The following is a 27,947-nucleotide window of genomic DNA, read 5'->3' on the forward strand; positions in this document are numbered from 1 at the left end:
AAAAAAATTATTCATAATATATTAATGATGGTTTGTTTTATTACTTTAATGAAATAACGTTAGATTGAATCTAATTTATTGTGTTTGTAATTAAATAAGTAAATTAAGTCTAATTTACTATTATTTTTATCAGTATTTTATTTTAATTTTTTTAACCAAATATACTCCGTCCTTTTATCTAAAATATCATTTTTCTAACACAAGTTTGAAAATCTGAAACCTCATTGCTAATTTTGATATTTTACTAAACAACAGGGATTGCTGCCTCAATTAACCAAAAGCTTTGCAGTTCGAACGTGCAAAATTTTTGTCCTCTCTACCTAGTTTCTAGACCCTTCAAACCCTATCCTCTTTCCACGTGTCCCCAGATATTTTCCTTCACCGCCGCTTTTCTCCTCTCTATATAATAATAAAATCCCACTACCACCCTCCTTGACTCACCAGTCATCATCACTGCTGCAAATCAAATTACTTCTCATTATCAAACTTCTAAGCAGCAGGGGAAGGAGGGGTTAAAAAAAAAAAACATGGCAGCCATGACTTCTACAGCTTTCGCTCCTTCAGTTTCGTCCACCACCAATAAGCTCTTTGACTCATCCTTTCATGGGGCTCCCATGTCACCTTCTCTTCTACGTCTTCAACCCATCAAATCTTCTCGTCCCAACAACTTGTCCATTTCTGCTTCTGCTTCTCCTCCTTATGACTTGAACACTTTCAAGTTTGACCCCATCAAAGAATCCATTGTTTCTCGTGAAATGACACGCAGGTATATACAAGCACGCAAGCAAGCGCACACACACTAATCACTAGGGCTAGGTTTTGTTCAAAAGTGATTTTGTAGAAACACTTAAATTTAAAAGCACTTATGTGTCTGTAGGTACATGACGGACATGATCACTTATGCTGACACTGATGTGGTAGTGGTTGGTGCTGGCTCTGCTGGCCTCTCTTGTGCTTATGAGCTCAGCAAAAACCCCAACATTCAGATTGCTATTATCGAACAGTCTGTTAGCCCCGGCGGTGGCGCGTGGCTCGGTGGACAGCTCTTCTCTGCCATGGTATAATAAATTGCAATTTTTCTTTGTTATCAATCATAATGCTTGTTGTTAACAATAAACGTTAATTTTTTTATTTGGTATGTTTTGTCAAATAATCATAAATATTTATTTAATATCATAATTTTTTAAAATTTTTTAGTTGTTGTTTGTTTATTTTTTAAATAATATTTTTAAGATTAATTAAATTTTTTCTTTTTATTAGTAAAAATTTAAATTTTGAGTTTTTGTTCTGGAGGTTAAAATATTTTTAAAAAATGTTATATATTTAAATTTTTTTATTTATTTCATAATTTTATTTTATTTCTTTTCGTAACATGATTGTAAAAAATTTATTTATTAAAATAAAGTTATAATTTTTAATAAAAATTATTTTTATTAACAATCAAATAATTAAATTTTTTTAATAAAAACTTAGAAAAATTCTACTACCAAAAATTTTATTTAAGTAAGCTTTATAGTTCTGTATATGGCTTATGATAATAATTAATTATATGCTAAAAGCTCTGTTAAAGATATCTCCAAAAAGCTCTGTTAAGGACATCAGTTCGTGTCAAAAAGAGACTTGCTGGAGGGTGGTGGGTCTGATGGTCCCTCTTGTCATTATTAAGGAAATAATTAAGTTTATTTTTATTTATCTAATTATTGGAAATTCCGATTTGGAATCGAGTTATTTCTTCACTTTAATATTGAGATGAGTGAAATGGGACAATATCTTGGTTAAATGAGGAGTTTTGTAATTTGGGTCACCTGTAAAGCATTAGTATCATATTTGGACTCTTAATATTCTATTTATGTCTCATACAAATCAAACCTTTATGATTTGATTTTATCACTTCATTAGAATTGCTGCCACACAACAGAGTATCCGAGATTTCGTACAAAACAATTTAGGTCTAAATTGGAGTTAATTGAATTGCCTGTAATTTGAACAGGTTGTGCGCAAACCAGCCCACATCTTCCTTGACGAGCTTGGCATCGACTACGATGAGCAAGACAACTATGTTGTGATCAAGCATGCAGCGCTGTTCACCTCCACTATAATGAGCAAGCTCCTGGCCCGCCCCAACGTCAAGCTCTTTAATGCAGTGGCAGCCGAGGACTTGATAGTCAAAGGCGGCAGAGTTGGTGGTGTGGTGACCAACTGGGCGTTGGTGTCAATGAATCACGATACACAGTCTTGCATGGATCCCAATGTAATGGAAGCGAAGGTGGTTGTGAGCTCTTGTGGCCATGATGGGCCTTTTGGTGCCACTGGAGTAAAGAGGTTGAAGAGTATCGGAATGATTGAGGAAGTGCCTGGAATGAAGGCACTGGACATGAACTCTGCAGAAGATGCTATTGTGAGGCTGACCAGGGAGGTTGTGCCTGGTATGATAGTTACCGGCATGGAAGTTGCCGAGATTGATGGTGCTCCTAGAATGGTACATATGCTTACGACTCTGTTTCTTAGCAGCCTTAGATTAAGAAAGTTGCTGCTCTTCAATCTCAAAACGGTTTCTTGATATAGTGTTTGATAATGTGTGCAAATAAGTAACAAACGTAATAATCTGAATGCAGGGGCCAACATTTGGAGCAATGATGATATCGGGGCAGAAGGCTGCGCATTTGGCGTTGAATTCACTGGGCCAGCCGAATGCATTAGACGGTACATATGTGGGAGGCGTTCACCCTGAGCTGATCTTAGCTGCAGCTGATTCTGCTGAGACTGCTGATGCTTAATTTGGTAATAACAGGCATCATCACTCATCAGCTGTGTGCATGCAAATAAACTCTGGCAAAAAAGTAGTTGTATTTAGGTGGTTGTGATGGATGGTTGATGCGAATAATGAGATGATGTTGTGAGGTTTTGTGAATAAAGTGTTTGTTTCCGGTCCATCATGGAACCTTTAATTTTAATTTCTTTCTCCTCTTGTAAGAAACCGTTGTGAGTTTTTCGGAGGTGAATTTGCAGTTGCGTATCTAGTCCTTGTTATCTGTGTTGTATGTAAGACTGCCCTTGGGCTGTTCCCTTTTCTTTGCTTTGTATGTTTATAACTTGAGGCATCAGCCAATGGGAAAGTGCTGATGTGATTAAGATCAATGATGAAGATCTGAGCTTACTCTGTTTTTGTTGCTAGGGCAAGTATTAACTTCGATATGATCTTGTGATGATCGGAGTAATAAGCTGTAATTGAGAAATTAAGTAAGGACCTTTTATGGTGAAAATTAAGTGATTGAATGGTGTACATATAAGAACCCCAGTTTCAGTCCATGTTAGGCTGTTGAAAAGCCGAGATCAATAGCTCGTTCAATTTCCCAGCATAATGCCTGAGATACCGAATCAGGCTCCTAAAACTGGGTAGAATTTCTTGTCACAAGGGAAATAAATGTAGATTACTGAAATCCCGTAGTGTTTTGAAAACTATTTTGTCGTGTTAAAACTCTAATTTGAGAGTTGGAATATGCAACGTTGCAACATTATCAATAAGAGGATGTGGGCTCTATTGCTGTAATACGTGGGGTGTGTGTCAGATTAATCTTTAATATAGAGAGAAATAAGAAAACTCGTGACCTTGGTGCCTCATGACCGTTGGTTATCGTATCCTTAATTACATATTAGGACCTATCTCAATGTATCATGATATGTGCTTCTAATTTGAAAAATTCCTACAATCCAAATCCAAGTAAATAAATGTGCCTATTAGGCTACTAGGCTAAGAAAGTAATCATTTAGTGCAGTAATTAGTACGTAAAAGTTATTTAAGTTCATTAAGTAAAATTTTAATAAATATTTATTATTTTATTAAAATAAAAATAAATAAAAAATAAAAAATTTAATATAAAAAATTTTATCTTATAATATTTTAAAATTTTTATTTTTTTAATTTATCAACCACCGGTCCACCATATTAAAATAGTAAAAGAATCCTAAGGGGATTATTATTGTAAATTATTAGAAAAAATTTATCTTCTTTTTATTTATTGAGGTTGTCAGTTTCACTAATAATGATGTTTGTATAGAAATACCTAATGAGCACGAAAAGTAGCACAAAATATTTGAAGTTAAAAGCAAACACGGAAAAAATATAAATTTTAATATAATGTATTTTAATATATAACTTATTACCGACTTTGATATGTTCATTCACCCTCTATGCCTGTGTGTATATAGTTATTTATTGAATTGCAATTCGCTTTTTTAACAATTATAAAAGGAAATAAATTTACCCAAATTTAAAAAAAAAGGTCAAAATAAAAGCCAGAGGGGGACAGAAGCGGGACTCCGTTCTTTTTCCTTCACCGTAAGACGCCGGGAACGAAAACCACAACCACCTCCTGCACGCGTACACGCGCCTTGAAGAATCAGCAAAACGTCGCCGTTCTGTCCAGGTTTGCTTCCTCTTAACCCAAACCCTAACCCTTTGCTTTTTCTCCAAAATCGTTGCTTATAAGTCTAGATTTTGTATTATTCTAATTTTCAAAATTTAACGTTCTAATTGGATAATGATTCGAGGAGTACTTGAATAATTTGACTTTTGGTTACTGTAATGTGATTAGTGGCAGCTAAATAAATCGAAAGATGGAGGAAATTTTTGCTCTGGTTCTGTCTATGCTGCTAATTTTCGCTTTGATTCCAATTTATTTGTGGAAACGTCGCTCAGATTCTCGAGAACAGCCACAGGAGGTTTGTAAGATTGTATTTCTTTTTAATTTTACGATTAAGACATAATTGATTAACTTTTTGAAGATTTTAACTAGAATTCGAGCATGTAAACTAGAATTGTTAGATTGAGCTTCAAAGACTGCTTTTAGTAACTGCTTTTTCAAAGCATTGTTGAGGACAGTCAAGTGTGTCTTTCTGGTTATGATTGTAACTGTTGTCCTGATGCTTAATTTTGAAGCAGATTTTAATTTTTTATTGTATTTTTTAAGTCGAACTAATGAACTGCTGTTCATGGTTTTGGTTACTGCTGTTTGTGGTTTTGGTTTGCAAGAATATGTTCTGAGTTCTAAGAGCATTGTCCGATGGAGTTGGTTTATGTTTCTTAATGTGTAGTATCGATTACAGGCTCCACAGGTACATCAGAGGGAGAATTTGGTACGTGCAACTGGTGCTCGTCGGATGCGTCGAAGACCAGCTGCTGGAGCTAGCACATCATCAGCTGGAGCTGCAGAAGTAGAAGGTTATTGGTGTTCTGTTTTGCATTTACTATTATTATTATTATTTTTTTTTTCACTCTCTTGCTCTTGTGTTTTCAAGCTATTGTGGTATATATATTTTTTTGGATTGGTTTCTGCCAAATATGGGTTACATTAAAATGCAAAGAAGCGTTTCTAGTAACTGTTAGGGTAATTTGGAAAGCTTTTGGAAGCAAGTATAGTGGATGATATTTTTTCCTTTTGGTTTGTTTTGGAATTGTTCTGAGATCCTGTATTTGAAATGTTTTTGGATTTTTAGCTTTGTAAATTTTGAGTGAATAGTGAACATATGCTATCATAAGCCTTGTCATGATGGAATAATAATGTATTACATTTGAGTAATCTGAAAAATCTTGAAAACTGGTTATATTGAATGTACTAATTGTTGTACACATCTGAACACAGAAACTATTGAAGGAAGTGATGATGAAGGTGTTGCGGGTGGACATTATGAGGCTAAAGCATCAAAGAAGAAGGAGAAAAGACGGCAAGAGCAGGAAGCAGCACGGCAGGTACATTTTCTATCTCTTCTTATTTTTCATGCTTTTTTTTCCCCCTTTTCTGTCTTGAGTAAGGCCACCTTTCAATGAATGTCATTTGAAGTTAAATGAAATTCTAAACAAAATTATTTAGAACTTTTGAAGAAAACTTTTCTTCGTCCTTTAGATGTAATAGTGAAGGTTTCATTTAAATGGGCATTTTTAGTAACAGAGTCATTCTCAAAACATATATCTTCGATATCCATAGAGTATTAGAAGGTTACGAATCTTCAACTAGGAAAGATACTAGAGCAAACTCTTTGCCGCTTATTTTGGTCTGTCTATGCACATCGTTTCTGTTTCTTCTTTCTTTTCCATTGCTTTTTGATATGTTTGATTTGAAGGCGGATGAAGCTGCTCGTGAGTCTAGGCAGTCAAAACAAGACCGTTATACAGAAATGCGGAGGAGGAAGGATGAGGAGCGTGAAGCACGGGAGAGTGCACTGGTGAGTTGATCACTTTTCTTTTGGTGGTGCTTTATTTTGTATGTCTGTTGTGTTCTTGTAGTAATTTTCTGGCTAAAAATCCTTGCCATGACTTAAAAGGAAGAAGAAGCTAAAGCTCAGAAAGCAAGGGAGGAGGAAGCAGCTGCATTGGAGTTTGAGAAGTGGAAAGGGGAATTTTCAATTGATGCTGAAGGAACTACAGAAAACGAAGTGCAAGATGGAGATCGGGACTTGCTGGCTGACTTCGTGGAGTATATAAAGGTACTACCCAGCTCTCTACTTATCATCGGGGAGATTTACCTTTGAAAAATAGTGTTTTGACTGTACTTGTTAGTGAGTGGGAGAAATTGCAATTGCTATTCCAATAAGATTTAATTGTCAATTTATTTGCTTTGTGGTAAATTGGAACGTTTGAGATGAACAGTATTTTAGGAAGTACTTGGTAATGCTTTAGGAGTAATCTTGCAAGCATATGTAAGTCACAGTTGCTTGGCACTGAAGCTTCTTGCTTCTGGGTACAGGTTTTGGTGCTAATTGTTTTTATTCCTAATATGATCTTGCAGAAACACAAATGTATTCCTTTAGAAGATCTTGCTGCGGAATTTAAGTTGCGGACCCAGGTAAATGCTTGCTGGTAGAGCTGTTTTATTTTGTTTGTCATATTTTTTCTGCATAAACAAAAATATTTCCTTCTTATCTCCCCAGCTGGTTGCAATGATGGAGTATTCTTAAATCGTGACTACCAATGTGCATATAGATCTTTATTTGTTATTTTGATCAATGAGTTTAAGAAGCTGATGTTTTTGTAGTATCTGTTCTATGAACACATCTCTCAGTCAAATAGTGTTTATGCATTGTGGTTAATCATGTCATAGTTTCATAGTTTTGTACAATATATTGCTTCCTAATGTTGCGTTATAACTTTTGGTCCATGCAGGAGTGTATCAATCGGATTACCTCTCTTGAAAATATGGGTATGTGTTCTTCCATTTCTTGTATTTTATTTATTTATTTATTTTAATGAATATGTTGTTTTAACTAAATGATGGCTCTTCTTCTAAAACCAAAAAAAAAAAAAAAAAATTGATGGCTCATTGCTGCAACTTTTGTATTTAAGCTCTCAACTTTCAATTTTTCTAAGTTGTCTTGTGTCGATATATATTTTTTGCTTTAGAATTTCTTATCCTTGAAACCATTAGCAGCCCTTCCTGGTTGACCTTAGTTTAGGTTTTGTCTCTGATCCTTGGTAATTTTGATTGTGTTTTTACCTCGTCATAGATAAACTTGAATGGTTCTTTCATTCTATTTGTGGTTTATGATATGGAGCTATGTTCTGTAAAATGCTTGCTAAGGAATTTAACTGTGAATTTGCTCTTTGAATAGGGCGACTTTCTGGTGTCATGGATGATAGAGGAAAATACATATACATCTCACAGGAAGAGATGAAAGCTGTAGCCGACTACATTAAGCGCCAGGGAAGAGTTAGCATATCGCACTTAGCTAGTAAGTCCAACCAGTTCATTGATTTGGAAACAAAAGCACAGTTTGTTGAGGATCTCAGCGGTGGGGAGGAGATTTCTGTTGCTTGACTTCAAGTATGCCCTCAATTCATGTCACATACGTATAGGGTTTGAACACAAAATGAGTATGGGAAAAATTGGAAAAATTCCATAAATTCATGTGTAGATTCTCATGATAGGCTACTGAAAAACAGGGGCACTGAACATTGAGGCACTGGAGACTGGTAGGGGCGTGGACCCTTCTGACCTAGGAAGTGTGTTGAACATCTATTTAAAAAACTTTTACAAAAAGATGATAGGAAGTTAAATTGTATATTTCTCTCTTTTTCCTTTTTTTTTGTCCTCTTGATATTAGTTTAATTATCAATATCGATTGGAATATATTTAACGGTACTCCTGATCAGTGTTTTAAAATTAGCCATCAATACACTTTACCATTTGAAATTGCTGTCATTAGTTTATTAAAGGAGCAGTAAATTACTATCATTTTGAAAACTGAATCTTGTGTTATTACGGCAGCTAAAAAAATTTCAGTCTCTCATCTTCTTTATCTCAGCCAAATGATTTTGGTATGATACTTTCATCTCATTGTATAAAAGGAATAGTACTCGATCCAATTAGTTCTTCTTGTACTGTTGATATTTTTACCATCATCACTATTATTATTATTATTGTTGTTCAAAATTGTTTGTTTCCGCAATTTTAACTGATAACAGTAATGGGTTGCTTCAGTTAAAAACTGTTGGAACAATGAAACTTTAAAATTTCCTAGTCTTTTCAGGGCGGGTAAAAGTTTATTTAGTCCCTATATTTTAATATTAGTGTCTGTTTAGTCCCTATATTTTTAAAAATATCTCGAAACATTCCTGCCGTTAAAGTATTGATACCCCTAACGTTATTTTTTATTTCTTTTGACTTACTTTTACAATATTACCCTTTTATAATAATTTTTTTGTTTGGACATTAATAAAAAAAAAATAATTAAATTAGCAATTTCACCCTAGAAAATAAAAAAAAATTATATTAATTTTTTTGCAAGCACCATTTGCACACTTCGTAGTTTGCATACAAATTTTGACAATTAAAAATTAATATTTTTATTTTTTAGGGTTAAATTGGTAATTTAATTATTTTCTTTTTATTAATGTCCAAACAAAAAAATTATTATAAAAGGGTAATATTGTAAAAGTAAGCCAAAAGAAATAAAAAGTAATAATTTAATTTTTGACAATTAAAAATTAATATAATTTTTTTAGGGTTAAATTGGTAATTTAATTTTTTTTTTATTAATGTCCAAATAAAAAAATTATTATGAAAGGGTAATATTGTAAAAGTAAGCCAAAAGAAATAAAAAGTAACGGTAGGGGTATCAATACTTTAACAGTAGGGATGTTTCGAGGCATTTTTAAAAATATAGGGACTAAATGGATACTAATCTTAAAATATAGGGATTAAATGAACTTTTACCTTTTCAGGGCAGTTGATAATTGAACCAAGGGCAGTTATTTTCCACGACAGCTTATGCAACGGAATAAACTTAAAATGTAAAAAACAAAGCTCGTACCATTGGAGCACACACTGTTTAAGTTGTAAGAATTTCTCATTAGTTATTAACGCTCTACCGTCCGATGATGAAGGTGCTGAAAATGTCGTGACTTTGTGCTAATAATTACAGTGATTATAATTTAAAAATGTAGACATTAAGTTCTTTTTTATGGTGGTCCAAAATTTTTTTGTTAAGTTGGAAGACCAAAAAGGGGAGAAAAAAATCTTTAGCCATTGATGTATGATTTGTCATTTATAATTTCATCACATTAATGACATGGCGTGAAGGTAATTCAAAATTGTATATGTGTCTTTTATATCGTTAGTTGATGGATGACAAATCCTATTATGTTACTCCAGAGCATAATAAGTATGGCATGTCGTTTTTAAATTCATTAAAGAGATGATAGTTTGTACTTTTTTTTTTAAATTTAAAGAAAGATTTGTATGACATGTCGTTTATAATTTCGCTATTTAATTATATTCTAATTAATATACAAATGAAAGTTCAATGAAGAAACAATCGATTTTAGCTGAAAAATATTTAAAGATTTTATGTTATGTTTGTAATAATTAATAAATTTTATCAAACACATACATTCAATTCTTAAAACTCATAACACTCCTAACAGTATAGTTTATACAAACACCTTATTACGTTATTATATAGTTGATTATTTCTTTGGCATAACAAAAATAAATTAATTTTTTTAAATTAAAAAAAATTAAAATAGCCCAGTAGCCCTGAAAACCAGCATATATGTATACATCAGTTGGAGTATAGCTAGAAGTGCCAAAAAAAATACCATAGTCTCACAACTTGCTTTAGTTCCCTACAAATTGCAATTGGTTAAGATTGTATTATATACGAGAATAATTTAAGAAAGAAAGAAAAAAAAAAAAGATAATGTACATATAAAAGAAGTTAAAAACTAAAGGTGATGGAGTTTTTTTTCCCTAGAGAAACAGGCATGAAAAAAAAATGATGGTTAAAAATGCCTTAAATTAGAAGAGGAAGTTGGGCAAAAATAGAAGAGGATGCAAACGTAATAATGTCTTTAACAGAAAAAATGAAACAAACGCGCGCTTTCTGTCCTCCGAAGAAACAGCAAAAACTAGAGGAAGAGAACACAGCTTGACCCAGTCTCCGAATTTCTGCTTCCTCTTATAACCTTCTCCTCTCACTCTTACATGGGTTTCCCTCAGACTCCCCTTCTCTGCCTCGCCGCGTTCTCGCGCGGCGCCTGCAAAAATTCCACTCTCCCAATTAATATAAACAAAAAGCCCTTTTCATTTTCAGTTTTCTTTCTTGTCCTCCAATCTAGCTAGCAACCTTAACCCAAAAAAAGAAAAAACAAATAGAAATATTAATCATGAAAGCATTGAAAATACCTTGTATACTGATACATGTCGCATTGATTCTTCTTTGCTTAAGGACTCAGATTTGTTATGGACAAGATTACCCTGATGCCGAATCACCTCCGGCTCCTCCGGCGCCTCCTCCGGGCCAAGACTTATGCAATGGGATCTTCCTGACGTATAACTTTATGGGACGTGAATTGTTATATCCTCATCTCAAGAATGCAAGCGCCCAAGCTTGGGCGTTTAAGGCGATGGCCACAGTCGTGAATGCTGGCTCTGAGGAGTTGAAAGCTTGGAAATTGTTTGTAGGATTTCGTCACAGAGAGATTTTGGTGTCCGCTACTGGGGCTACCATTATCGATGGAGGTGATTTTCCGGCTGCTGTTGGTAATGGAACGACGTTTGTAGGGAATCCACAGGCAGACTTGAAGACCGCCATTGAAACTGCCGGAGATTATCCTCAGATTTCTGCGCAGATTGAGATTAAAGGCACTCAGTTCGGAGTTAAACCGCCCACGATTCCGATGCCCAAATCCCTCAAGCTCGTCAATGACGGCTATCTGTGTCCTGCGGCAAAGAATGATGGTACCTAGATACATTTCTCTCCTATATTAATGAATTATTTCTCAGATCATATATTCGCACCGCAAAAATATGTATATAACTGCATATAGAATAATGATCTAATGGGCAGCGTTACATTATTAGGATCTACAACTTTAGTATTTAACAAACAATTGCATAATTATGCCATTTTATCTAGATGCTCACCATGTAATATAGACAAAGTTTGTCACTAGATCATTTTCCTGGATATACAATGCAAACTAACCACTATTTGACATTACATACAGGAAGCTACATGTACACATGCTGTAAAAAGGATCCTAAATTCAAGGCTCCGCCAGTGAAAAGCACAAAGTTCGCACCGCGGCAGAACGGCGATCTGTTGCTAAGTTATGATGTGATGCAAGCCTACGGTAACAACTATCTCGCACAAGTAACAATGGAAAATGAGCATCCCTTGGGGCGCCTTGATCACTGGAATTTAACGTGGGAATGGCAGAATAATGAGTTCATTAGCCAAATGAGAGGAGCCTTCACTCACAAGAAGGATATTTCCGGATGCCTTTATGGCCCTGCTGGTAAATACTACAAAGAATTTGATTTCTCTCAAGTCGTCAATTGTGAGAAAAAGCCAATCATTTCTGATCTGCCAGCAACCTACTTCAATGATACAAAACTTGGCAAGCTGCCTTATTGTTGCAGAAACGGCAGTCTTTTACCAAAACTCATGGACGAAAGCAAGGCTACATCAGTGTTTCAGTTGACTGTTTTCAAATTACCCCCTCATGATAACAGAACGGCTCTGGTTCCACCCATGAAATGGCAAATCAGAGGTGATCTCAATCCGAACTACAGGTGTGGCCCTCCTATTAGAGTAGAACCAACTGAATTTCCCGATCCCTCTGGACTTCAATCTACGACCACAGCTGTCGCGAGTTGGCAAGTTGTCTGCAACATTACCAAGTCAGAGATTAAGCAATCCAGTTGCTGCGTTTCGTTCTCTGCTTATTACAATGAATCTATCATTCCTTGCCCAACATGTGCTTGCGGATGTCCGGATCCTGAAAAATGTAACCCCAAGGCTAAAGCGATGTTGCTGCCTTCAGAGGCTCTTCTTGTGCCATTCAGTAACAGGACAAATAAAGTAGTTGCTTGGGCTGGACTCAAACATTTGCCTATTCCTAAGCCATTGCCATGTCCCGATAATTGTGGGGTTAGTATTAATTGGCATGTAAGTACTGATTACAAGGATGGATGGACAGCTAGGGTTACACTCTTCAATTGGGATACTTTACCTTTTGAAGATTGGTTCCTTGCCGTCAAAATGGACAAAGCTTTTGATGGGTATGAAAATGTGTACTCATTCAATGGAACAAGGCTGCCTAATAAGGAAAACAAGACCCTTTTCTTTCAAGGATTAGAGGGTTTGAATTATTTGGTGGGATTGACAAATGGCACTCGGCCTGGTGAGCCTCAAGTGCCTGGAAAGCAGCAATCCGTGATTTCATTCCTTAAGAAAAAGACCCCTAACATTGATGTTCAGAGAGGTGATGGTTTCCCTGCAAAGGTCTACTTCAATGGTGAGGAATGTGCACTTCCCAAAGACTTTCCCAAACGCGATGCTGCACATAAATCTGCTGTCAACATTGTCCTCATTATCTTCATCACGGTTCTGACATTCGTTCTTATCCAAGATCGTTGAGAGTGCACGCCATTGGGGGATCCTTTTTTTTGTTCCTATCTTTTTAAAGGTTCTATTATTGTAGGGGAATTTATGTTGGTAAGAATTTGCATTACTTGTATTTGTTCATCAAGCATTTTGAAGTACTCTTTCATGTGAGATTTTTAAGCAAGTACTATTCTTTTCTGAGCTACAAAATTGGTTGTTCTGCCTTCAGCACAATGGAGAGATTCATCATCTATTTACGCATGCATTTGGGCAGAATTTAGAACAATGAATGGTGAAACCGTGTGATTCAAGACAGTGAGAAGTTTGTAACAAGAAGTTGGAACAGAAATTATACTATTGTATAAGAAGAATTTTTATAAGTACTTAGTAGTTGTTACGTATACACATATTTACAGCTATTGTAGCTAGCAAACGTTGCATACTTTACATGAATTTTTTCAAAAGTTAATTATTCATTGAAATCGACATCTTATGGGGTTAATTTGGTTAGTATGTTCATATTGCAATCAAGGTCAAAGATTTCTGCTTGCTTCCACTTAGGGACGTAGCTAGGATTTTGATCGAGCCGGGGCACATTTAAAATCAAACATGACTCGAATACGCGATTGCTCGTGTGATAAGTCCTCATTTAGAAAACTGTATTATGGACCCCATAAACTCCAAATGGGAGCTTGCTACATGTACAATTGTGCTCCTTATAAAGTGCGTCTGTATGCATCTAATTGAAACTCTATTTAAAGTATAATACATTTCTAAAAATTTAGATAGCAATATATAACATTACAACTATAATATTCATTGATCATATATTTACTTATTACAATGGTTCTCCGTGAAAACTCCTCAATAGAATTTTATGAGTTGAAAATAATGTATTATCAATATAAACAAAAATATATTTTTCAATATACAAGACTAGGTTATTACTTATTTTGCTCTTAAAATCCTTTAATAATAACAAAAATATTCATATATTGCAACACACAAAACAAATATGAAATGCATGATAAAATTATAAATTTTAAAACTAGACAAAAAATTAATTAGAAAATTAAAAATTAGAATTCGGTAGACGTACAACTTATGGTTCAGTGTTGAAAGACTAAATAATTGATTTTACTTGAATAAAAAATAAAAAGATTAAAGATTGGTCCATTAACCATTATACTAACATTTTCTTATGATTGTTTTTTATTTTAATATTTGTTCTCCTGTCTTTAATCAAGTTTCATAAAATTTTAATAACTAATTAAATTATTTATAATTAGAAATTTAAACTAGGGACAATATGAAATATTTTAAAATTATTGGAGTCAATTTCAAATTTTACAATTCAGTTGGGACATTTTTCATAAATAACAATAAAATACAATTTTTTAGTATAATTATAAAAAAAAAAAATTTAAAAGCCAGCTGGCCCCTGTGCCCCACCTCGTCCCATGCTGGCTCCGTCCCTGCTTCCACTCATTTCAATTCCTAGTATTTATTATTTCTACATAAAGAAATGGCCTATCAAATATAAATTCTTTGGATTTCAATATATTTCCCTTACCCTCTGTTAATCGTGTGATAGGCATGATTTTGTGGCTCATCGTCAAGTGTGAATGGACCAAATGTTCTGTTCGTTCAATGCATTGCTCAAGGCTCAAGCAGAGGGCACGCCACTGGAGGCGCTTTGAAGGTGAAATCGTGGAAGATTGCCAACCAATTTATTGAGAAGAAAGTCGGTGTAAATTCTCATAAATCTTACTCATATTGAAAAGTTAGCTCATGAATTGACGGTCATTGTAACACCCGTATTTTGTTTCTTTTAATTTTTATTTTATTACACTTATTTTATAAATATGGTATTTTAGATTTACAATATTTACAAGTGTTTTAAATTTTGAATTTCAAATCTTTTACCCTCTTGTATATTATTTCCTATTAATTCATTTTCTTTAAAAAAAGAAATAAATATCTTATTGAAAAGTTTAGTATTCAAAAGTTTGGTTTTATAAAAGCTTTTCTTACATTAGTCTTCAAAAAAGTATAGTAGAATACAAAAATGTAAACACATACCTTTTTAGAAAAGCAGAGGAGAAAAATTTTAGGGTGTTTCTATTTTCGATAAAAAGAGTTCTTGAGTTTTGATATAATTTTGAAGAAAGAAGATTAAAATCAATAAGTATTTATAATCTTTTGAAATTTTGGTTTATTTATAATTTTATGTGATAGATTGAAGGCTAGTTTGGTAATGCTGTAACTTTTAAAATAATTGTTATTAGCTGTATTATAAAAATAATCAGCAATAAAGAAAACAAGTTAAAAATTAAGTAAAATTTATTTCTAAAATACTGTGAGTTTTAAAAGCAGTTGTATGTGTTTAGTAAATCTTACTGTCAAACTATTGCAAGAATATAAATGACTAAATTAGACATAATATAAAATAAAATTTATCTACACAATTTATAAACTTGTATATAAATGTTTTTTTTTGTGTATATATAATAATAATAATTGATAACTAAAATAAACATTTTATAATACTACTTTTATTTTTCATTTTGTTATCTTAATATAATTGTAATATAATAATCTCTTTAATGTTATTGATTTTATTTCCTAATTAATAAGGAGAATTTTGGATTTTTATAATATATATGAGGATATATATATTTAATTATATCAAGTATAAAAGTGATTTTCTATAACACCCCAAATTCACCAAGGATCTCAAGAGAAATTTAAAATGAAACCTCATAACATTACTCTTATTGTTATTCCCAAAAGAAAATTAATACGAGTTATAGTCGAAATGAAGTCTCTAAATAATAAATAGAACAATAATCTTCCAAACCAAAAAATTCAGCTCTAAACAATAACCAAACTGGCAACAATTTATTCATCTAAAAAAGTCAAAACTTTTCAACTAACAAATCCTCTTCTCTAGACCAAAAAGCCTCATCTCTAAAATCAATCCGTAAAATGTTGGATATGAGGGATGAGCCGTTATCTCGGTAAGCAAACTTTTGTATAAGATTACGAATAACAATAAAGTACCATAAATTAGAAACCAGTAATTATTTTATAATCTAATACATATGTACGGTAGAACCCATAATTACTTAAGTCATAATGTGAATAATTGTTGTCAATAAATACTCATTTACCTATACAACTTTTTTTTTTGTTCAATTGCTCATGTCACATAGTGTCACATGTAGTCCTGATGACTCGACCAGTAGTTCAATAAGTCACCTGAAACCCCAGTGACCCGGTCGATAGTTCAATAAGTCACTTGTAACCCCGATGACCCCGGTCAGTAGTTTAATTAGGGTAGGTTACTCTGCAATAATTGTCAATAAGTGCATATCAATTCACTAAACTATACTCGACCTTCTAGAGGAGCTGATTCCTAACAAGCTATATATGTGTCGAAAAAAATCATAAATATCATAAAAGGCTACTATGAACATGTTGGCATTCAATATAAAAGTTAACAAGATTAATTAGAGTTCATAAATATCTTCGAAAATTGATTTTTCATAAAAACATCAAAACTATCCAATGGTAACAAGAAACAAAAGATTGTTGATTCAAAAATTCATAACTTTAGTTGTACATATTCAAAAATAGTGATTCAAGTTAGAGGAAACAATAAGGAATCATAATTAAAATTTATATGGTATTTACTAATGACAATGTAACCCAAACTGACTTCAATATTAGCCCTTGCAATTTTGGAAAACAATTCCAAGGTTTAGGGTAGCCCAACTCTATAATTTCTAATGATTTTTATATAAAACCAAAAATTACGAACTTAAATATACAAAAACTAGACATATACATGTTGGTATGAATTCAAATGCTATTAGTGTCAATATGCAATTATACACAACAAGTAATAAAGTGATAAGTATTCAAGATCGTCTCCACAGGGATTGATGTTATCAGATTTGCTACAGCAATCTTAATAATGCAGATTTTGTTTTAAATTAAGATAAAACAATTAGTGAAATTAATATACTAATTAAAATAAAAACGCAATAAATAAAATGCAACAAAGTAAATTATCACGTCAAGCTCAAGGATAAAACCAATGGGAATATATAGTAGTTGAGTGAATAAACTCTCTTAATGATTTTGACTATTTTTTCTAATGTGTGGCTCAATTGCTACAGCAATTGCTACAGCACTAGGCATAATCCTTATGTATCCTCAGCCGTCGCATATTGGATATCTTATATCTATATGCAACGTAACATGGATCAATTGTTATGCCAACATAAGATATAACATTAGACGTTTTGGTTCTATTTACTCTACAAGGTAAATCCATATGTCTAGTTCATCATTAATCTTAAATCAAGCATAGCCCTTTTGGGACTCAAGTAAAACTCAATCCGGGAAACCCAATTTAAGATCAAGTATTGATTTGATATGTTCCACTAAGATAGACCCTTTGGTGGCTCTTCCTTAGCTAGTATCATTAAATGGGTGATTAGCGGAAATAATGAATAAAAATAAATGCTATCAAAACAAAATGCTACAGCAAACACGCAACAACTCATATTTTCAGTCAATAACCATCAAGATTGTTTGTCAGTCAACTACAAATAAATTTAGTTCATGGTTTGCAAAAGAAAAATAAAGAACAAAGTTTCGGCCATGAAACACATCCCCATGAATAAATAGAAAACACAAAAACAAGAGAAGGATAAGAATGATTGAGCTCCCAATTGATCTCTGTAATTTTTCCTCTTGTGCATCCCTTAATCTCTCTCTTGAATCTTGTTTTTCTTTTGTTTCTTTTATGTTTTTCTCCTTAGGTGACAACTCCCCTTATTCCTTATGATGTGTGCTCCTTTTATAGTTGAAAATAAGGGTAAACGGAAGCCTAGGTCGCGCACAAGTCAGATTAGGAAACTACAGATTGCAATTCTGCAAGTATCCCGCACGGAATTTTCTCCGTCGTTGTTCCAGGATTGCTACAGCAATGTTGCTACAGCAACGGCTACAACAACTACACTGTTCCAGATTTGTTTCAATTCTTTTGTAGCCATGTTCTTTCCTTATTTTTTCAAGCCTATTGCATTAGCATTCCTTCCTTGAAATTTGAGCTTACGGACACCTACAATTATGCATACAATCTAAGCATAAATTATTCTAAATCAAACAAAATTAATTAAGAATAAACTAGGATGAATGTTTATGCAAAATATAACAAAACTGTAATGAAAACACATCATTTACTCTCTAAGTATTATTGATTTAAGTCTAAAAGTGCCATGATAACTCTCATTTCACTGAGTTATCACACCTCCAAACTTAAACCATTACTTGTCCTCAACTAATGACAACAACACTAATACTTCAATCACACAATCATGCAACAAATAACTTAGCTCTGTCATCAAATTTGCAAAGATTCTTCAACCTTCAGATCACACTCTTAATCATACAAAATTGTCATAGCAATTCAAGTTTTAGACTTAGGCTTCATTCTGTCTAGAGTGTGTGTGTGCCACTTTGATCAAATTCCAGAGGTGTTACAACATTACACAGATATTGCATATAATTCAAAGGTAGAACACAAATATATTCACAAATGTGGGAGCAGAATTCATAAACAAACTCAAACTATGCTTCAACAAACATAATTTTTTTTTTCAGTTCAACTCTTTAATGCAACATTGAGCTTTCATGTGAATGCCTATCACTTGTAATGACGACACCCAATTACTCACTCAAAGTACATGTCAAAGTTGCTGTAGTAAAACATCCAGGATGCTATATCTAGGTCTTACTTTTGGACGCCTTTTACTCAAGGCTGAACATAGGGCTCATGAACAGACCAGGTTACTCAGTATCCTAGGCAGCAGACCTATTTATTTTTCATTCCTTCATCACTTTTTGTTTTTGCTTTTTTTTTAATATAATTACTGCAGCACTACTCATAGATTTTGTTGTATTTGGACTCAAGTCTGCATATGGGGTGGGGTGCATACTCAACCATGGTTACTCAGCAACTTAAACCATGGGAGCGTAATTTATTTCATAATAGGCATAGTCCAACAAAAATTTTCCCCCAAACTTGAGATATTTTCTACTCTTTTGTGGTTTTCCTGGTTCTGCTATAGTATTCTTATAAAACTCAACCAAAGTCTAAGTGTCGGGATAGAATTTCAACCTCCATCTATAACTATCTCTATTTGGCATTCTCATAAATATTGAATAACACTCAATTTATTTTCATTACGTTTGCAAATCCATACACAAATATTAGATATCAGAGCTTCAAACAACACACAACACAAGCATAAATACATCTACTCAGAAACGCAACCCCCTCAAACTTGAGTGGTGTTGTGCCCTCACAAGTATACAAAAAAAAAACCACATAAACCAGATATGCATACACTAAATAAAAGGACATGCATAATGAATTAAAAAATTAAAACTAAATAAAAGAAAAGTTTTACATAAAGAAGTAAAATAAACTAGCGGGTATGAGTACTCCCTTGTTGCTGGAAGCACTGCTGCAGTACAGGTTGTAAAGGGTCACTTCTTCTTTGATCCACTTATCAAACGTTCCTTATCATAAAATTTGATAAATCCATTTGCTGCTGCAAAAGTATGAAATATCTTTGTTGCTTGAGAATCTTCTGTTATATGTCATGTTGTAAGTGATGCTGCAGCAGTTCCTTCCTGCTCTTTTTGCCTACATTTTTTTTACTTGCTGCAATTTAACATAAAGACAAAAAATTAGATGCACACTTAAAATAACAAAAAGACAAATTAAATAATTTAAAAGCTAAATTCAATGCCTTAAAAACTTGAAACAACTTCCCTTATTGGGTTGCCTCCTAATTAGCACATGATTTTAGGTATTTTAACTTGACCGTTCTTGTTTGCTCAACTTGGATCCTTCAAGAACCAATCCGTCTTTAGGCTGTTCACATCATCTCCCATATAGTGCTTCACTTTCGACCCGTTAACCTTGAATTCTTGTTGGTCTGGAGTGAGTTCCCTTTGTTGGATTTGCTCGTCAATTCCAAAGGGTTGCTTCTCCCCTGACCATGTTATGTTAACTGCTCCATGATCTTCATCATCAAGTTCTTCAAATGTTACAGTATTAATTTCTTCCTTATTGCAGTAACAATGTAATCTCTCTGCTACCACACTAATAAAATTACAATCTTCAATCTCATCGGGACTTTTCATGGCATCCAGCACATTGAATGTAACTTGTTGGTCATTCACCCTCATGGTTAATTCTCCTTTTTGAACATCAATTAAAGTTTTTCCTGGTTAATAAAGGTCTCTCTAAAATGATTGGCACTTCTTTGTCTGCCTCAAAGTCTAGCACAATAAAATCCATTGGAAAAATAAAATTGTCCACCTTTACCAACACATCTTCAATCTTCCATTCTGGATAGACATGAGATTTGTCAGCAAGTTGTAGTGTCACTGTTGTTTGTGTACATTCAACAATTCCCAATTGCTTAAACAGTGATAGAGGCATGAGATTAATGCTAGCCCCCAGATCACATAGTGCTTTGCCACTGTATTTAGTGCCTATGGAGCATGAGATTGTGAAGCTTCCTGGATCCTTTATCTTCTATGATATCTTACTCTGAAGCATTCGGCTGCACTCTTGTGTTAGAGCAACTGTTTCAAATTCTCCAACTTTTCTTTTCTTTGTCAAAATATCCTTCAAAATTTTTGCATAATTCGGCATTTGCTCGAGAGCTTCCACAAAAGGGATATTGATATGTAGTTGTTTCAGCACTCCCAAGATTTTGCTGAATTGCTTGTCTTGTTGTTGTCTTTGGAACCTTTGAGGAAATGGTGGTGGGTGCCTAAACTGCTATGCTGCAACTTGTTGTGCAAACTGCTTCTTTTTTGCCATGTTTTGGGTTGGTTCTACAGCCTCGTTATCCACATGTGTTGGATCATCATTTTCGGCAAATGTTGTAGCTTGACTGCTCTCACCAGTGTGTTGTGAAGTGGAGGATTGTGGCTCTTTTTCAATTTAAGTTTCTTTCTAGATTGAAGTGGACTCAACTCTTCTTTTTGGTACAGCAACGAGATTATGAACATCCTTTTCAGATCTCAAGTTAATCACTTTGCAGTGCTCTTTCCCTTCTCTTCTTGGGTCTTCTGTGCTGCTGGGTAAACTGCTATGAGGTCTGTTGCTTAATGATGTAGCAAGCTGTCCAATTTGATTTTCTAAGTTTCTCAAAGATACAGTATGAATTTGGACAACTGCTTCATTCTTCACAATATAATCCTTAATCAAACTTTCAAGGGAGCTGAGTTGATCATTATTGATGCTTCTTTGCTCTTGATTTTGTTGATAAAATCCGATGGGTACTGCAGTAGTCTGGTTTTGATAACTCTATGAAAAGTTCGAATGCTGTCTCCATCCAGGGTTGTAAGTGTTTGAATATAGATTGTCCTGATTCTATTTATTGAAGCTACCCACATAATTGACTGAAGTTGGATTCCTAGGACAATTGTCAAATAAATGCCCTTCTCTACAATAAACGCAAGACACGTCAGAAATTTGGTTAACAGTTGCTGGAGCAGTAGTCATAGCCTTTACCATCCTTGTTAATGAAGTTACTTGGGCTGGCAATAATGTCAAGGTATCTACGTTATGAACTCTTGCTGTTCCTCTTGCTGCAGTTTTTCTGGTTGACAGCCACTGATAGTTATTGTTAGCTATTCTCTCCAAAATTTCATAAGCCTCATTATAAGACTTAGATAACAAGGCCTCATTTGTTGAAGCGTCCACCATCAATCTAGTACTTTGTTTGAGACCATTATAAAAAGTTTCCAACTGTATGCAGTAAGGAATACCATAATAAGGACATCTTCTGAGTAATTCCTTAAATCTCTCACATGCATCACACAAGCTCTCATTTTCAAGTTGATGGAAAGATGTGATCTCATTCCTCAATTTTGCATTCTTGGTTGGCGGAAAATATTTCATCAAAAATTTATCAGCAAAGTCACTCCATGTAGTGATAGAATTTAGTAGTAGAGAATTCCACCATGCTCTTGCTTGATCTCTCAAAGAAAATGGGAAAAGTCTGAGCCTTAATACTTCCTGTGATACTCCAGCAATCTTGAAAACGTCACTCACTTCTAAAAATAGCTTAAGATGTAGAAAAGGATCTTCAGATGGTAGCCCATTGAATTGCCCCACTGTGTTGCAGCATCTGAAACATCACTGGTTTGAGCTCAAAATTGTCAACTTGAACATTGGGTCTAACTATTCCAGGATGTATGGCTTGAGGAGTCAACACTGCGTAGTCTCGATTGGCTCTATCTCTATCGTTCACCATGTAAATAATGTTGTTGTTTCCTGGTTGTCTTTGAACACATTGTCCATTCAGACCTTCATGTACATTAATTGGTTGTATCTCCTCTTTAAGGTTCAAGTTTATCTAATCTTGCAAATCATCTATTGCTACAGCAGCTTGTAATTCCCGATGCTCTCTTCTCAATCTTCTTGCAGTTCTTTCAATTTTTGGATCAAGCTGGAATTCAACATATTTATATTTGCGCATGCAAGGGTTGCTAGATCACCTGTGTCAACAAAATAAAAAAAATTAAAAAAAATTAGCACCGTTAAAAATAATTTTACAAATCACAATGAACAATCAATCCCTGGCAATGACCCCAAAAACTTATTGGGTATAAATACTAATGCTATTAGTGTCAATGTACAAGTGTACACAACAAGTAATAAAGTAATGAGTATTCAAGACCGTTTCCATAGGGATTGATGTTATTAGAATTGCTACAACAATCTTAACAGTGCAGATTTTGTGTTAAATTAAGATAAAACAATTAATGAAATTAATATACTAATTAAAATAAAACTTATTACATCAAGCTCAAGGATAAAACCAATGGGAATATAGAGTAGTTGAGTGAATAAACACTCTTAATGGTTTTGACTATTTTTCTAATGTTTGGCTCAGTTGCTACAACATTTGCTACAGCACTGGGCAGAATCCTTATGTATCATCAGCCGTCGCATGTTGGATATCTCATATCTATATGCAACCTAACAATGATCAGTTGTTATGCCAACATAAGATATAACATTAGACGCTTTGGTTCTATTTACCCTACAAGATAAATCCGTATGTCTAGTTCATCATTAATCTTAAATCAAGCATAGCCCTTTTGGGACTCAAGTAAAACTCAATCCAGGAAACTCAATTTAGGATCTAGGATCAAGTATTACTTTGATATGTTCCACTAAGATCGACCATTTTGTGGCTCTTCCTTAGCTAGTATCGTTAAATGAGTGATGAGCCGAAATAATGAATAAAAATAAATGCTATCAAAACAAAATACTACAGCAAACACGCAGCAACTCATATTTTCGGTCAATAAGCCATCAAGATTGTTTATCACTCAACTACAAATAAATTTAGTTCATGGTTTGCAAAAGAAAAATAAAAAAACAAAGTTTCGGCCATGAAACACATCCCCATGAATAAATAGAAAACACAAAAACAAGAGAAGGATAAGAATGATTGAGCTCCTAATTGATCTCTGTAATTTTTCCTCTTGTACAACCCTTAATTCTTCTTTTCAATTTTGTTTTCTTTTATTTCTTTTATGCTTTTCTCCTTGGGCGACGGCTCCCCTTATTCCTTATGATGTGTGCTCCTTTTATAGTTGAAAATTTGGGTAAACGGAAGCCTAGGTTGCACATAAGTCAGATTAGGAAACTGCAGATCGCAATTCTGCAAGTATCCTGCGCGGAATTTTCTCTGTCGTTGTTCCAGGATTGCTATAGCAATGTTGCTACAACAACTGCACTGTTCCAGATTTGTTTCAATTCTTTTGTAGCCATGTTCTTTCCTTATTTTTTCAAGCCTATTGCATTAGCATTCATTCCTTGAAATTTGAGCTTCCGGACACCTACAATTATGCATACAATCTAAGCACAAATTATTTTAAATCAAACAAAATTTATTAAGAATTCGAAAAAAATCAAAACAATTAATATGCAATGAGTTTGTGAATGATAAACATATGGATAGAAAAATAAAATGTCTAGTTTAGTAAACTATAAAGTTTTATGTATGAAACTTAATGGAAGTAGTAGTCATATAACATTGAATGTATACTATTCATAGAATTTAGGATAACATAATAGCACTACTTTCATTTAATAACAACATAAATCACTACATGATCATACTTTTAAAATTTTATCAATATAACACGCAAAATTATTCAATCAATCACATAAAATCAAAAATAAAAACTAGAAGTTTAAAGGATTATAAATTCTTACCTACCTTAAAAAAAAAATCAAAACTCAATAACTTCATTTATAGAAAAGAAAAATACAATCAAAATCTTCTCCTCTTCTTAAAAAAAACCATGAATTTTCTCTTGTGTGTGCTGCTGTTCACTCCCCCCTTCCCCCCAAATTAGCCTTTAGGGTTTTAAGAAACAAAGTAACGTAAGATGAGTTTTTCTAAAGCCAAGCCTTTTAATACCCTTACCTATTAAGGAATTTATTTTCTTTAAGGTACTTAATAAATTGGTAAATCAAATAAATACAAAGAAATAAACCCTTAAAATCATTGGCCTAAAATACTATATTATCTAAAACAACAACAACAACAACAACAACAACAATAATAATAACAATAACAATAAAATAAAAATAACGGGTGTTACATTTTTAAAATCAGTTTTTGAAAACTATTCATTCCTCACTTTTCAAAATCTGTTGTAGGATGGGGTGATTTTGCCAAAAGTGATTTTTAAAAAAATTTACCAAACATTAAAATTATCTTTTAGATTTTTAAAATTACTTTTGAACCTCCCAGAATCAATCTCAAATGGGCCCTGAATGTCTTTGTGTTATATTGATGAAATTGTGAAAGCGTGATCATGTATTGACTTTATGTTGTCAGTGTGTGGAAATTATGCTTTTGCTTATTTTGAAACTATGAACATTGTGGATTGGGTGCTATGTAACTGCTGCTTTCATTGAGTCTTATGCATGAAACTTTATAATTTATTAAACTAGATATCATTAGCTTTCTATTGATAAGTTTATTGTTTAAAAATTCAAAATATATTGGTTGTAATGATTTTTCGAATTCAGAACACTAGTGCCATAAAATTTCAATTTTTAGCGGCAGTTCTCAATTCTATATTTTATTTTGAAACATAAATAACTTTTGAAAATTATAGGATTTTTTATTATGGTACATATATGTCTATTTTATGTACATATAAATTCATAATTTTTAACCTTATAGAAAAATCATTGAGTTGGGTTGCTGCAATCTTGGAAACTGTTCTCCAAAATTGGTAAGGCTGATATCAAAGTCAGTATGGGTTAATTTTTCATCATTAAATGCCTTATAAATTTTTCCTAATTCTTATTGTTTCCTCTAATTATCAAAACTTGAATTACTATTTTTGGATGTGTGTAACTAAAGTTATGAATTTTTGAATTAACGTACATTTGTTCATATCACCACCGGATAGTTTTGACATTTTTCTAGAAAATCAATTTTTAGGTATGTTTTTGAACTCTAATTAATTTTCTAACATTTTACATTGAATGTCACATGTTGATAGTATCTAGTTGCAGTATTTGTGTGTTTTCTGACATGTTTATAACTTGTTAGAAATTAGCTTGTGTAGGATGGTCCTGTGTAGTTTAGTAAATTGATAAGTTTAAGTAAGTGTCAATGGTTTAAAAATGTTTAAGTTTCCCATCAAGGTCAGAATTGGTAATGTTATTTATAAGAATCTTGTCTTCAAATTATAGACCAAGACTGAACTCATGTAATTGAGGATATTGTTTGGTTACTTTACATCGAGAGAAGGGTGTGATAAATTGGCATATGAAAAATTAGCATTGTATGCATATGAAAATAATATTATTTATATGATAAATTAGCATTCTTGGTTTTAATATTATGAAATACTTGTGAAATATTATATGTGTATATATATAGTAGTTTTCTGGTCAAGGATTTTAAAGTGTGGGAAAATCCGAAAAAACTTTAAAATCGCAGGGCCTTAAAGGCTTACAGTTTTAAACTTTTAAAACCATGTGCTTTTAAAACTTTCCTGTACTTTCCCGCACTTTAAAATTCCGGACTGGAACATTTTTATAGTCAAATGACTTCTTTTAAATTTATACTTTTCCAAAACTATTTTCTAAGTGGCTTTGAAAGATACTTGATTTTTTTTTATAAATTGTTTAACTTAAAAATATTTGAAAAACTTTGCCAATTAAATGTCTCATAAGAGTGTTTTATTGATATATTATTGAATGATTAATATTGAAAATTTGAAAACTCTGTTTAAGGTTTTGACTCATTATTCGTAGTTACTTTTACTAATACAAGTGAACAGTTAGTTGTATAACCATTATGTGCACCTATTGATAAATATTGCGGGTACAATATCTTGATTGATTAATTGGCTGGGTCACCAATATTATAGGTGATATATCGATTTCGACAGAAGTACAAGTGACACTATGTGGCATGAACAATTGAATAAAATAAAATTTTATTATTAAATAATTTCTTAAATGATTATATATTGAAAATGATTATTACGTAATGACTTAACTTATTATAAGTTTTATTGTACCTTTACAATAGATTGTAAAATGATCATTGTTTTCCAATTTATGGTTGTCTATAATGATAATATGTGTTTTCTCGTTATTGGTAACCTTATATATGAGTTTGCTTACAAAGTTGATAGCTCACCCGCCATCTTCTACATTTTGTAGATTATTTTAGAGATATAAGCTTTTTTGGTTTATAGGAGAGGATTTATTAGCTAAAAACTTTAACTTTTTTTTTATGAAAAAATTGTAACTACTTTGGTTATTGTTTAGAACTGAATTATTTTTCTTCTTTTTTTTTTGAAGGATTATTGTTATATTTATTGTTGCAGAGATTTTATTTTGCTTGTGGATAATATTGTCTCTTTTGGGGATAGTAATAAAATTAATATTACAATGTTTTATTCCAAATTTCTCTTTTAAATTCTTAGGTGAATTTGGCGTGATATAGTCATACTATTAGCTCATGACTAATCCCAAGATTTGGGAGATATTTTGCCTGACAGTAGAGTATAAACAAAAAACAAAATACTTGAATAAGTAAATACATACAAGGACCACCGATGATTAAGTAATTATAAATTAAGCTGTTGGCTGAGAACGTATCAATTACTCTTGACAAATAATTTCATCGTATATCAATCAAAGAAGACATCAAATATCACTATCAATTCATCATTCACGCTTAGGGAAAGACTAAATTGTCAATTGAGGTGGGCCACTTTTTTTAGAAGAGCAAGAACTTCACATCTCTTTTTTTTGATATTTGCTAAGGGCGGCACCAACCATATTGAAAAAAATGGTGTCGTCCATAATTGAAAGAAAGAAAAAAAAAAGGAGAACAGGGCTTTGAAAAAGCCACAAGAAGAAAAAAAGAAAATATTAAAATAATAACCAATTTTGGCTATATAAAGGAAACCCCCCTCCCCCCCCCCCCCCCCCATTTTGGTTTCTGCATTCAGTTTTTGTGAGAAGCAATTCCTGCATTTAGGAGAGAGCTTGAGAGATTTTGTAGAGCTTAAATAATAAAGCTCTTGTTTTAGTGTTTTGAGAGTTTGAGTGTACTGGGGTTTTGAGAAATGAGTTAAAATACTATAATACTTGTAACTACTTTTCACTAATAAAATATTTTCCTTCTGTCTTCGCCCATGGACGTAAGCTAAAAGTCGAACCACGTAATTTCTGATGTCCTGTGTGATTTTATGTCTCAATATTTCTCAATTTCACTTTAATTGTGCATTTGCTTCACCCATCAATTTCCTAACATAAATTAACGACATCTTCATATATGCAAAGCAAAAATATTTGGAACACTTGAGGCGTTAAAAAGATGAATGCTGTGTCTATTACTTCTCTTTAATTGACTTAAAGTCGCTTCCGTAAGTCGGAGGTTATTTTGGGGCATGTGCAATTG

At 33.0% G+C, this 27,947-nt stretch overlaps 3 protein-coding genes and 1 non-coding gene across 5 annotated transcripts; all 4 read left to right on the forward strand.

Moving 5' to 3' along the window:
* The first annotated feature begins 410 nt into the window (after positions 1-410).
* Positions 411-3,190, forward strand: LOC18054693 (thiamine thiazole synthase, chloroplastic). The gene is made up of 4 exons (XM_006452130.2): positions 411-766; positions 878-1,058; positions 1,991-2,479; positions 2,616-3,190. The coding sequence occupies exons 1-4, from the start codon at positions 528-530 to the stop codon at positions 2,775-2,777; spliced, it is 1,071 nt and encodes a 356-aa protein (XP_006452193.1). The 5' UTR covers positions 411-527; the 3' UTR covers positions 2,778-3,190.
* Positions 3,191-4,264: 1,074 nt separating this feature from the next.
* On the forward strand, positions 4,265-8,137 carry LOC18054694 (DDRGK domain-containing protein 1). 2 transcript variants are annotated; one of them, XM_006452132.2, is made up of 9 exons: positions 4,265-4,427; positions 4,596-4,722; positions 5,107-5,221; positions 5,643-5,749; positions 6,121-6,222; positions 6,322-6,483; positions 6,786-6,842; positions 7,160-7,196; positions 7,606-8,137. In XM_006452132.2, the coding sequence occupies exons 2-9, from the start codon at positions 4,618-4,620 to the stop codon at positions 7,809-7,811; spliced, it is 891 nt and encodes a 296-aa protein (XP_006452195.1). In that variant the 5' UTR covers positions 4,265-4,427; positions 4,596-4,617; the 3' UTR covers positions 7,812-8,137. The 2 variants fall into 2 exon arrangements, with proteins under 2 accessions (XP_006452195.1, XP_006452194.1); XM_006452131.2 differs by having other exon boundaries at positions 4,602-4,722.
* Positions 8,138-10,493: 2,356 nt separating this feature from the next.
* On the forward strand, positions 10,494-13,108 carry LOC18054695 (COBRA-like protein 10). The gene is made up of 2 exons (XM_006452133.2): positions 10,494-11,234; positions 11,504-13,108. The coding sequence occupies exons 1-2, from the start codon at positions 10,661-10,663 to the stop codon at positions 12,916-12,918; spliced, it is 1,989 nt and encodes a 662-aa protein (XP_006452196.1). The 5' UTR covers positions 10,494-10,660; the 3' UTR covers positions 12,919-13,108.
* Positions 13,109-21,749: 8,641 nt separating this feature from the next.
* LOC112096013 lies at positions 21,750-21,856 on the forward strand. The gene has a single exon (XR_002904173.1). It is a non-coding gene; the product is annotated as a small nucleolar RNA R71 (small nucleolar RNA).
* Positions 21,857-27,947: the final 6,091 nt, after the last annotated feature.

This window comes from Citrus clementina, unplaced genomic scaffold (genome assembly GCF_000493195.1).
Source record: "Citrus clementina cultivar Clemenules unplaced genomic scaffold, Citrus_clementina_v1.0 scaffold_1, whole genome shotgun sequence".
NCBI lineage: Eukaryota > Viridiplantae > Streptophyta > Magnoliopsida > Sapindales > Rutaceae > Citrus > Citrus x clementina.